The 13,403-nt window shown below is 55.1% G+C and overlaps 1 protein-coding gene across 2 annotated transcripts in view; it reads right to left on the reverse strand.

Annotated features, from left to right (window-relative positions):
- The window catches only part of phip (PHIP subunit of CUL4-Ring ligase complex), a 112,330-nt gene that overhangs the window by 81,640 nt on the left and 17,287 nt on the right, over positions 1-13,403 (reverse strand). For both annotated transcript variants that reach the window (XM_036984530.2, XM_036984528.2), the window contains exon 8: positions 7,231-7,326. In XM_036984530.2, coding sequence (XP_036840425.2) covers positions 7,231-7,326 — 96 coding nt within the window. The remainder of the gene's footprint in view (positions 1-7,230; positions 7,327-13,403) is intronic.

Raw genomic sequence — 13,403 nt, forward strand, 5'->3', positions numbered from 1 at the left:
TAGTGTACGGTTCTGTCTGTCTGTCTGGTGACTGACCTGACTATACTGATAGATAGACCTAGTGTACGGTTCTGTCTGTCTGTCTGGTGACTGACATGCCTATACTGATAGATTATTTTTTTTCACCTTTATTTAACCAGGTAGGCTAGTTGATAACAAGTTCTCATTTACAAGTGAAACCTGGCCAAGATAAAGCAAAGCAGTGTCGACACAAACAACAACACAAAGTTACACATGGAGTAAACAAACATACAGTCAATAAAACAACAGAAAAGTCTATATACAGGCAATAAATAGGCCATGGTGGCGAAATAATTACAATTTAGCAATTAACAAATGGAGTGAAAGATGTGCAGAAGATGAGTGTGCAAGTAGAGATACTGGGGTGCAAAGGAGCAAAATAAATCTAATAAATAACAGCATGGGGATGAGGGAGTTGAATGGGCTATTTACAGATGGGCTATGTACAGGTGCAGTGATCTGTGAGCTGCTCTGACAGATGATGCTTTTAAAGTTAGTGAGGGAGATATGAGTCTCCAGCTTCAGTGATTTTTGCAGTTCGTTCCAGTCATTGGCAGCAGAGAACTGGAAGGAAAGGCGGCCAAAGTAAGAATTGGTTTTTGGGGGTGACCCGTGAGATATACCTGCTGGAGCGCGTGCTACAGGTGGGTGTTGCTATGGTGGTCCAGTGAGCTGAGATAAAGCGGGGCTTTACATTGCAAAGACTTATAGATGACCTGGAGTCAGTGGGTCTGGCAACGAATATGAAGCGAGGGCCAGCCAACGAGAGCATACAGGTCGCAGTGGTGGGTAGTATATGGGGCTTTGGTGACAAAACGGATGGCACTGTGATAGACTGCATCCAATTTGTTGAGTAGAGTGTTGGAGGCTATTTTATAGATGACATCACCGAAGTCAAGGATCGGTAGGATGGTCAGTTTTACGAGGGTATGTTTGGCAGCATGAGTGAAGGATGCTTTGTTGCGAAATAGGAAGCCAATTCTAGATTTAATTGTGGATTGGAGATGCTTAATGTGAGTTTGGAAGGAGAGTTGACAGTCTAACCAGACACCTAGATATTTAGAGTTGTCCACATATTCTAAGTCCCGTCCAGAGTAGTGATGCAAGGCAGGTGGGCAGGTGCGGGCAGCCATCGGTTGAAGAGCATGCACTTAGTTTTACTTGCATTTAAGAGCAGTTGGAGGCCACGGAAGGAGAGTTGTATGGCATTGAAGCTCGTCTGGAGGTTAGATAACACTGTGTCCAAAGAAGGGCCAGAAGTATTCAGAATGGTATCGTCTACGTAGAGGTGGATCAGAGAATCACCAGCAGCAAGAGCAACATCATTGATATATACAGAGAAAGGAGTCGGTCCGAGGATTGAACCCTGTGGCGCCCCCATAGAGACTGCCAGAGGTTCGGACAACAGGCCCTCCGATTTGACACACTGAACTCTATCTGAGAAGTAGTTGGTGAACCAGACGAGGCAGTCATTTGAGAAACCAAGGCTGTTGAGTCTGCTGATAACAATGAGGTGATTGACAGAGTCGAAAGCCTTGGCCAGGTCGATGAATACAGCTGCACAGTATTGTCTTTTATCGATGGCGGTTATGATATCGTTTAGTACCTTGACTCAACAGCCTTGGAGGTGCACCCATGACCAGCTCTGAAACCAGATTGCATAGCAGAGAAGATATGGTGGGAATCGACAATGTCGGTGATCTGTTTGTTCACTTGGCTTTCGAAGACCTTAGAAAGACAGGGTAGGATAGATATAGGTCTGTAGCAGTTTGGGTCTAGAGTGTCTCCCCCTTTGAAGAGGGGGATGCTCGCGGCAGCTTTCCAATCTTTGGGGATCTCAGACAATATAAAAGAGAGGTTGAACAGGCTAGTAATAGGGGTTGCAACAATTTCGGCAAATAATTTTAGAAAGAGAGGGTCCAGATTGTCTAGCCCGGCTGATTTGTAGGGGTCCAGATTTTGCAGCTCTTTCAGAACATTAGCTATGTGGATTTGGGTGAAGGAGAAATGGGGAGGCTTGGGGAAAATGCTGTGGGGGGAGCAGGGCTGCTGACCGGGGTAGGGGTAGCCAGGTGGAAAGCATGGACAGTCGTAGAAAAATGCTTGTTGAAATTCTCAATTATCGCAGATTTATCGGTGGTGACAGTGTTTCCTAGTCTCAGGCAGTGGGCAGCTGGGAGGAGGTGTTCTTATTCTCCATGGACAGTGTCCCAGAACTTTTTGTAGTTTGTGCAACAGGACCGATTCTGACTGTCTGTCTGGTGGCTGACCTGACTATACTGATAGATCCATCCCTAGCAGTCTGTTCCCAGGGGAGCGGTCCATCCCTAGCAGTCTGTTCCCAGGGGAGCGGTCCATCCCTAGCAGTCTGTTCCCAGGGGAGCGGTCCATCCCTAGCAGTCTGTTGCCAGGGGAGCGGTCCATCCCTAGCAGTCTGTTCCCAGGGGAGCGGTCCATCCCTAGCAGTCTGTTCCCAGGGGAGCGGTCCATCCCTAGCAGTCTGTTCCCAGGGGAGCGGTCCATCCCTAGCGGTCCATCCCTAGCGGTCCGTTCCTAGGGGAGCGGTCCATCCCTAGCAGTCTGTTCCCAGGGGAGCGGTCCATCCCTAGCAGTCTGTTCCCAGGGGAGCGGTCCATCCCTAGCAGTCTGTTCCCAGGGGAGCGGTCCATCCCTAGCGGTCCATCCCTAGCGGTCCATCCCTAGCGGTCCATCCCTAGCGGTCCGTTCCTAGGGGAGCGGTCCATCCCCAGCGGTCCGTTCCTAGGGGAGTGGTCCATCCCTAGCAGTCCATCCCTAGCGGTCTGTTCCTAGGGGAGCGGTCCATCCCTAGCGGTCCATCCCCAGCGATCCGTTCCTAGGGGAGCGGTCCATCCCTAGCGGTCCATCCCTAGCGGTCCATCCCTAGCGGTCCATCCCTAGCGGTCCATCCCCAGCGGTCCATCCCCAGCGGTCCATCCCTAGCGGTCCATCCCTAGCGGTCCATCCCTAGCGGCCCATCCCTAGCGGTCCATCCCTAGCGGTCCATCCCCAGCGGTCCATCCCCAGCGGTCCATCCCTAGCGGTCCATCCCTAGCGGTCCATCCCTAGCGGTCCATCCCCAGCGGTCCATCCCCAGCGGTCCATCCCTAGCGGTCCATCCCTAGCGGTCCATCCCTAGCGGTCCATCCCCAGCGGTCCATCCCCAGCGGTCCGTTCCTAGGGGAGCGGTCCGTTCCTAGGGGAGCGGTCCATCCCTAGCGGTCCATCCCTAGCGGTCCGTTCCTAGGGGAGCGGTCCATCCCCAGCGGTCCGTTCCTAGTGGTGTGGTCCATCCCTAGTGGTCCATCCCCAGCGGTCCGTTCCTAGGGGAGCGGTCCATCCCTAGCGGTCCATCCCTAGCGGTCCGTTCCTAGGGGAGCGGTCCATCCCCAGCGGTCCGTTCCTAGTGGTGTGGTCCATCCCTAGCGGTCCATCCCTAGTGGTCCATCCCCAGCGGTCCATCCCCAGCGGTCCATCCCTAGCGGCCCATCCCTAGCGGTCCATCCCTAGCGGTCCATCCCTAGCGGTCCATCCCCAGCGGTCCATCCCCAGCGGTCCATCCCTAGCGGTCCATCCCCAGTTGTCCATCCCCAGCGGTCCATCCCTAGCGGTCCATCCCTAGCGGTCCATCCCCAGTGGTCCATCCCCAGCGGTCCATCCCCAGCGGTCCATCCCCAGCGGTCCATCCCTAGCGGTCCATCCCCAGCGGTCCATCCCCAGCGGTCCATCCCCAGCGGTCCATCCTCAGCGGTCCATCCCCAGCGGTCCATCCCTAGCGGTCCATCCCCAGCGGTCCATCCCCAGCGGTCCATCCCCAGCGGTCCATCCCCAGCGGTCCATCCCTAGCGGTCCATCCCCAGCGGTCCATCCCCAGCGGTCCATCCCTAGCGGTCCATCCCCAGCGGTCCATCCCCAGCGGTCCATCCCTAGCGGTCCATCCCCAGTGTTCCATCCCTAGCGGTCCATCCCTAGCGGTCCATCCCTAGCGGTCCATCCCCAGCGGTCCATCCCTAGCGGTCCATCCTTAGTGGTCCATCCCTAGCGGTCCATCCCTAGCGGTCCATCCCCAGCGGTCCATCCCCAGCGGTCCATCCCCAGCGGTCCATCCCTAGCGGTCCATCCCCAGCGGTCCATCCCCAGCGGTCCATCCCCAGCGGTCCATCCCCAGCGGTCCATCCTTAGTGGTCCATCCCTAGCGGTCCATCCCTAGCGGTCCATCCCCAGCGGTCCATCCCCAGCGGTCCATCCCCAGCGGTCCATCCCTAGCGGTCCATCCCTAGCGGTCCATCCCTAGCGGTCCATCCTTAGTGGTCCATCCCTAGCGGTCCATCCCCAGCGGTCCATCCCTAGCGGTCCATCCCTAGCGGTCCATCCCCAGCGGTCCATCCCCAGCGGTCCATCCCCAGCGGTCCATCCCCAGCGGTCCATCCCCAGCGGTCCATCCCTAGCGGTCCATCCTTAGTGGTCCATCCCTAGCGGTCCATCCCTAGCGGTCCATCCCCAGCGGTCCATCCCCAGCGGTCCATCCCCAGCGGTCCATCCCCAGCGGTCCATCCCCAGCGGTCCATCCCTAGCGGTCCATCCCTAGCGGTCCATCCTTAGTGGTCCATCCCTAGCGGTCCATCCCCAGCGGTCCATCCCTAGCGGTCCATCCCTAGCGGTCCATCCCCAGCGGTCCATCCCCAGCGGTCCATCCCCAGCGGTCCATCCCTAGCGGTCCATCCCTAGCGGTCCATCCCTAGCGGTCCATCCCCAGCGGTCCATCCCTAGCGGTCCATCCCTAGCGGTCCACCCCCAGTGGTCCATCCCTAGCGGTCCATCCCTAGCGGTCCATCCCCAGTGGTCCATCCCTAGCGGTCCATCCCTAGCGGTCCATCCCCAGCGGTCCATCCCCAGCGGTCCATCCCCAGCGGTCCATCCCCAGCGGTCCATCCCCAGCGGTCCATCCCCAGCGGTCCATCCCTAGCGGTCCATCTCTAGCGGTCCATCCCTAGCGGTCCATCCCTAGCGGTCCATCCCTAGCGGTCCATCCCCAGCGGTCCATCCCCAGCGGCCCGTTCCTAGCGGTCCATCCCCAGCGGCCCGTTCCTAGGGGAGCGGTCCATCCCTAGCGGTCCGTTCCTAGGGGAGCGGTCCATCCCCAGCGGTCCATCCCTAGCGGTCCGTTCCTAGGGGAGCGGTCCATCCCTAGCGGTCCATCCCCAGCGGTCCGTTCCTAGGGGAGCGGTCCATCCCTAGCGGTCCATCCCTAGCGGTCCGTTCCTAGGGGAGCGGTCCATCCCCAGCGGTCCGTTCCTAGTGGTGTGGTCCATCCCCAGCGGTCCATCCCCAGCGGTCCATCCCTAGCGGTCCATCCCTAGCGGTCCATCCCTAGCGGTCCATCCCCAGCGGTCCATCCCCAGCGGTCCATCCCTAGCGGTCCATCCCCAGTGGTCCATCCCCAGCGGTCCATCCCTAGCGGTCCATCCCTAGCGGTCCATCCCTAGCGGTCCATCCCTAGCGGTCCATCCCCAGCGGTCCATCCCCAGCGGTCCATCCCCAGCGGTCCATCCCTAGCGGTCCATCCCTAGCGGTCCATCCCCAGCGGTCCATCCCTAGCGGTCCATCCCTAGCGGTCCATCCCCAGTGGTCCATCCCTAGCGGTCCATCCCTAGCGGTCCATCCCTAGCGGTCCATCCCTAGCGGTCCATCCCTAGCGGTCCATCCCCAGCGGTCCATCCCCAGTGGTCCATCCCTAGCGGTCCATCCCCAGTGGTCCATCCCCAGTGGTCCATCCCTAGCGGTCCATCCCCAGTGGTCCATCCCTAGCGGTCCATCCCTAGCGGTCCATCCCCAGTGGTCCATCCCTAGCGGTCCATCCCTAGCGGTCCATCCCTAGCGGTCCATTCCCAGCGGTCCATCCCTAGCGGTCCATCCCTAGCGGTCCATCCCTAGCGGTCCATCCCCAGTGGTCCATCCCTAGCGGTCCATCCCTAGCGGTCCATCCCTAGCGGTCCATCCCCAGCGGTCCATCCCTAGCGGTCCATCCCTAGCGGTCCATCCCCAGCGGTCCATCCCCAGCGGTCCATCCCTAGCGGTCCATCCCTAGCGGTCCATCCCTAGCGGTCCATCCCTAGCGGTCCATCCCCAGCGGTCCATCCCCAGCGGTCCATCCCCAGCGGCCCGTTCCTAGCGGTCCATCCCTAGCGGTCCATCCCCAGCGGCCCGTTCCTAGGGGAGCGGTCCATCCCCAGCGGCCCGTTCCTAGGGGAGCGGTCCATCCCTAGCGGTCCGTTCCTAGGGGAGCGGTCCATCCCCAGCGGTCCATCCCCAGCGGTCCGTTCCTAAGGGAGCGGTCCATCCCTAGCAGTCCATCCCTAGCGGTCCGTTCCTAGGGGAGCGGTCCATCCCTAGCGGTCCATCCCTAGCGGTCCATCCCCAGCGGCCCGTTCCTAGGGGAGCGGTCCATCCCTAGCGGTCCGTTCCTAAGGGAGCGGTCCATCCCTAGCAGTCCATCCCTAGCGGTCCGTTCCTAGGGGAGCGGTCCATCCCTAGCGGTCCGTCCCTAGTGGTGTGGTCCATCCTTAGCGGTCCGTCCCTAGTGGTGTGGTCCGTCTCTAGAGGTTTGTCCGTAGCGATCAGTCCCTAGCGGTCAGTCCCTAGCGGTCCGTCCCTAGTGGTGTGGTCCATCCCTAGCGGTCCGTCCCTAGTGGTGTGGTCCGTCTCTAGAGGTTTGTCCGTAGCGATCAGTCCCTAGCGGTCAGTCCCTAGCGGTCAGTCCCTAGCGGTCCGTCCCTAGCGGTCCGTCCCTAGTGGTGTGGTCCATCCCTAGCGGTCAGTCCCTAGCGGTCCGTCCCTAGTGGTGTGGTCCGTCTCTAGAGGTTTGTCCGTAGCGATCAGTCCCTAGCGGTCAGTCCCTAGCGGTCCGTCCCTAGTGGTGTGGTCCGTCTCTAGAGGTTTGTCCGTAGCGATCAGTCCCTAGCGGTCAGTCCCTAGCGGTCCGTCCCTAGTGGTGTGGTCCGTCTCTAGAGGTTTGTCCGTAGCGATCAGTCCCTAGCGGTCAGTCCCTAGCGGTCCGTCCCTAGCGGTCATACATACCATTATTCTGCATTGTGAATTGGCAGGGAATTTTATGATTTTTTCTTATATTGTTTTAATGTCAAATCCAAAATGTGTGTGTGTGTGTGCGTGTGCGTGTGCGTGTTAACTCACGGCCATGTCGGAGATCTCAGCAGCGTGTCCTCTCAGCGTTGCCAGTAGACGGCCCTCGTCCGTCCCCCAAATCTTCACCAGGCAGTCATCTGAACCCTAGACACACACACACAACAATGAATCACTATGATCCCTGATCACTCACACAACACACCAATCAGCATGGTCATTGTTCTATAAAACATGTATTAATAGACATTATTATCAATAATATGAAGCCTGAGACACCAATTAAAATCAATCAGTATTACAAACAATATTATACATTCAGTCATTGATCAATCACATCTAAATCAAACCTAGTCTATAACTGGACAACCAGTCAGTCGGTCTAGAACTGGACAACCAGTCAGTCAATCAGTCTACAATTGGACAACCAGTCAGTCAGCCAGTCTATAACTGGACAACCAGTCAGTCAGTCTATAACTGGACAACCAGTCAGTCAGTCTACAATTGGACAACCAGTCATACAGCCAGTCTATAACTGGACAACCAGTCAGTCAGTCTATAACTGGACAATCAGTCAGTCAGTCTATAACTGGACAACCAGTCAGTCAGTCTATAACTGAACAATCAGTCAGTCAGTCAGTCAGCCAGCCAGTCTATAACTGGACAACCAGTCAGTCAGTCAGTCTACAATTGGACAATCAGTCAGTCTATAACTGGACAACCAGTCAGTCAGTCTATAACTGAACAACCAGTCAGTCGGCCAGTCTATAACTGGACAACCAGTCAGTCAGTCTATAACTGAACAACCAGTCGGCCAGTCTATAATTGGACAACCAGTCAATCGGCCAGTCTATAACTGAACAACCAGTCAGTCAGTCTATAACTGGATAATCAGTCAGTCAGTCAGTCTATAACTGGACAACCAGTCAGTCGGCCAGTCTATAACTGGACAATCAGTCAGTCAGTCAGCCGGTCTATAACTGAATAACCAGTCAGTCAGTCTATAACTGGACAATCTGTCAGTCTATAACTGGACAATCAGTCAGTCAGTCAGTCTATAACTGGACAATCAGTCAGTCAGTCAGCCAGTCTACAACTGAACAATCAGTCAGTCAGCCAGTCTATAACTGGACAACCAGTCAGTCAGTCAGTCAGCCAGTCTATAACTGGACAATCAGTCAGTCAGTCAGTCAGTCAGCTAGTCTAAAACTGGACAACCAGTCAGTCAGCCAGTCTATAACTGAACAATCAGTCAGTCAGCCAGTCTACAACTGAACAATCAGTCAGTCAGCCAGTCTACAACTGAACAATCAGTCAGTCAGTCAGTCAGTCTATAACTGGACAATCAGTCACTCAGCCAGTCTATAACTATCAGTCAGTCAGTCACCACCACACACAGTCACCACCACACAGTCACCACCAAACAAACAGTCACCACCAAACAAACAGTCACCACCACACTGTCACCACCACGCAGTCACCACCCCCACAGTCAAAGCCACACAAACAGTCCCCACCACACAGCCACAGTCACCATCACACAGTCACCGCCACACAAACAGTCCCCACCACACAGCCACAACCACAGTCACCGCCACCTCCACACAGTCACCACCAAACCAACAGTCCCCACCACACAGCCACTGTCCCCGCCACACAGCCACAGTCACCGCAAAACAGTCACCGACACACAGTCACCGCCACACAGTCACCGCCACACTGTCAAAGCCACACAAACAGTCCCCAACACACAGCCACAGTCACCATCACACAGTCACCGCCACACAAAGAGTCCCCACCACACAGCCACAACCACAGTCACCGCCAAAGCCACACAGTCACCACCAAACCAACAGTCCCCACCACACAGCCACTGTCCCCACCACACAGCCACAGTCACCGCCACACAGTCACCGCCACACAGCCACCACCAAACAGTCACAACCAAACAGTCACAACCACAGTCACCACCACACAGTCACCACCAAACAGTCACAACCAAACAGTCACAACCACAGTCACCACCACAGTCACCACCACACAGTCACCACCAAACAGTCACAACCACACAGCCACCACACAGTCACCACCAAACAGTCACCACCACAAAGTCACCACCAAACAGTCACCACCACACAGCCACAACCACAGTCACCGCCACAAGGTCACCACCAAACAAACAGTCCCCACCACACAGCCACAACCACAGTCACAACCAAACAGTCACAACCAGAGTCACCACCAAACAGTCACAACCAGAGTCACCATCAAACAGTCACAACCAAACAGTCACAACCAGAGTCACCACCAAACAGTCACAACCAGAGTCACCACCAAACAGTCACAACCACAGTCACCACCACACAGTCACAACCACACAGTCACCACCAAACAGTCACCACCAAACAGTCACAACCACAGTCACCACCACACAGTCACAACCACAGTCACCACCACACAGTCACCACCACACAGTCACCACCAAACAGTCCCCACCAAACAGGCACCACCAAACAGTCACCACCACAGAGTCACCACCAAACAGTCACCAACACACAGTCATCACCAAACAGTCACCACCACACAGTCACCACCACACAGTCACAACCACAGTCACCACCACACAGTCACAAACACAGTCACCACCACACAGTCACCACCACACAGTCACAAACACAGTCACCACCACACAGTCACAAACACAGTCACCACCACACAGTCACCAAAACACAGGCACCACACACAGTCACAACCACAGTCACCACCACACAGTCACCACCAAACAGTCACCACCACACAGTCACCACCAAACAGTCACCATCACACAGTCACCACCAAACAGTCACCACCACACAGCCACAACCACAGTCACTGCCACAGTCACCGCCACAAGGTCACCACCAAACAAACAGTCCCCACCACACAGCCAAAACCACAGTCACCGCCACACAGCCACCACCAAACGGTCACAACCAAACAGTCACAACCACAGTCACCACCACACAGTCACCACCAAACAGTCACAACCAAACAGTCACAACCAAACAGTCACAACCAAACAGTCACAACCACAGTCACCACCACACAGTCACCACCAAACAGTCACAACCACAGTCACCACCACACAGCCACCACCAAACGGTCACAACCAAACAGTCACAACCACAGTCACCACCACACAGTCACCACCAAACAGTCACAACCAAACAGTCACAACCAAACAGTCACAACCAAACAGTCACAACCACAGTCACAACCACACAGTCACCACCAAACAGTCACAACCACAGTCACCACAACCACAGTCACCACCAAACAGTCACCACCAAACAGTCACCACCACAGAGTCACCACCAAACAGTCACCACCACACAGTCACCACCAAACAGTCACAACCAGAGTCACCACCAAACAGTCACAACCACAGTCACCACCACACAGTCACAACCACACAGTCACCACCAAACAGTCACCACCAAACAGTCACAACCACAGTCACCACCACACAGTCACAACCACAGTCACCACCACACAGTCACCACCAAACAGTCACCACCAAACAGTCACCACCACACAGTCACCACCACACAGTCACAACCAGTCACCACCACACAGTCACCACCAAACAGTCACCACCAAACAGTCACCACCAAACAGTCACCACCACACAGTCACCATCACACAGTCACCACCACACAGTCACCACCACACAGTCACAAACACAGTCACCACCACACAGTCACAAACACAGTCACCACCACACAGTCACCACCACACAGTCACCACCACACAGTCACAACCAGTCACCACCACACAGTCACCACCAAACAGTCACCACCACACAGTCACCACCAAACAGTCACCATCACACAGTCACCACCACACAGTCACCACCAAACAGTCACCACCACACAGCCACAACCACAGTCACCGCCACAGTCACCGCCACAAGGTCACCACCAAACAAACAGTCCCCACCAAACAGCCACAACCACAGTCACCGCCACAAGGTCACCACCAAACAAACAGTCCCCACCACACAGCCACAACCACAGTCACCGTCACACAGCCACCGCCACACAGCCACCACCAAACAGTCACAACCAAACAGTCACAACCACAGTCACCACCACACAGTCACCACCAAACAGTCACAACCAGAGTCACCACCAAACAGTCACAACCACAGTCACCACCACACAGTCACAACCACACAGTCACCACCAAACAGTCACCACCAAACAGTCACAACCACAGTCACCACCACACAGTCACAACCACAGTCACCACCACACAGTCACCACCAAACAGTCACCACCAAACAGTCACCATCACACAGTCACCACCACACAGTCACCACCACACAGTCACAAACACAGTCACCACCACACAGTCACAAACACAGTCACCACCACACAGTCACCACCACACAGTCACCACCACACAGTCACAACCAGTCACCACCACACAGTCACCACCAAACAGTCACCACCACACAGTCACCACCAAACAGTCACCATCACACAGTCACCACCACACAGTCACCACCAAACAGTCACCACCACACAGCCACAACCACAGTCACCGCCACAGTCACCGCCACAAGGTCACCACCAAACAAACAGTCCCCACCACACAGCCACAACCACAGTCACCGCCACAAGGTCACCACCAAACAAACAGTCACCACCACACAGCCACCACCAAACGGTCACAACCAAACAGTCACAACCACAGTCACCACCACACAGTCACCACCAAACAGTCACAACCAAACAGTCACAACCAAACAGTCCCCACCACACAGCCACAACCACAGTCACCATCACACAGCCACCGCCACACAGCCACCACCAAACAGTCACAACCAAACAGTCACAACCAAACAGTCACAACCAAACAGTCACAACCACAGTCACCACCAAACGGTCACAACCAAACAGTCACAACCACAGTCACCACCACACAGCCACCACCAAACGGTCACAACCAAACAGTCACAACCACAGTCACCACAATCACAGTCACCACCACACAGTCACCACCAAACAGTCACCATCACAGAGTCACCACCACACAGTCACCACCAAACACTGACCACCAAACAGTCACAACCAGAGTCACCACCAAACAGTCACAACCACAGTCACCACCACACAGTCACAACCACACAGTCACCACCAAACAGTCACCACCAAACAGTCACAACCACAGTCACCACCACACAGTCACAACCACAGTCACCACCACACAGTCAACACCAGTCACCACCAAACAGTCACCACCACGCAGTCACCACCAAACAGTCACAACCACAGTCACCCCAACACCGTCACAACCACAGTCACCACCACACAGTCACAACCACACAGTAACCACCAAACAGTCACAACCACAGTCACCACCACAGTCACCACCAAACAGTCATAACCACAGTCACCACCACACAGTCACAACCACAGTCACCGCCAAACAGTCACAACCACAGTCACCACATAGTTACAGTAAAACAGTTACAACATATTCATACAAGCACTGAGCTTTAGACCAACAATACAGTTACCATAGCGATCCCACCCAGCACAGGGTCAACCTGGGGTCAAGATTTCAGATGTCATCATATGACCTCACCACATACATCATAAACCTTCCTCCTAAAACACCACACTCTAGGAGTCACACAGGGTCAGCAGCCTAAACACACTCTGTTCTGACGGTTCAGCAGCCTAAACACACTCTGTTCTGACGGTTCAGCAGCCTAAACACACTCTGTTCTGACGGTTCAGCAGCCTAAACACACTCTGTTCTTACGGTTCAGCAGCCTAAACACACTCTGTTCTTACGGTTCAGCAGCCTAAACACACTCTGTTCTGACGGTTCAGCAGCCTAAACACACTCTGTTCTTACGGTTCAGCAGCCTAAACACACTCTGTTCTGACGGTTCAGCAGCCTAAACACACTCTGTTCTTACGGTTCAGCAGCCTAAACACACTCTGTTCTTACGGTTCAGCAGCCTAAACACACTCTGTTCTTACGGTTCAGCAGCCTAAACACACTCTGTTCTGACGGTTCAGCAGACTAAACACACTCTGTTCTTACGGTTCAGCAGCCTAAACACACTCTGTTCTGACGGTTCAGCAGCCTAAACACACTCTGTTCTTACGGTTCAGCAGCCTAAACACACTCTGTTCTTACGGTTCAGCAGCCTAAACACATTCTGTTCT

Source organism: Oncorhynchus mykiss, chromosome 8 (genome assembly GCF_057628025.1).
Source record: "Oncorhynchus mykiss isolate SJ-2025 chromosome 8, ASM5762802v1, whole genome shotgun sequence".
In the NCBI taxonomy this organism is placed as follows: domain Eukaryota; kingdom Metazoa; phylum Chordata; class Actinopteri; order Salmoniformes; family Salmonidae; genus Oncorhynchus; species Oncorhynchus mykiss.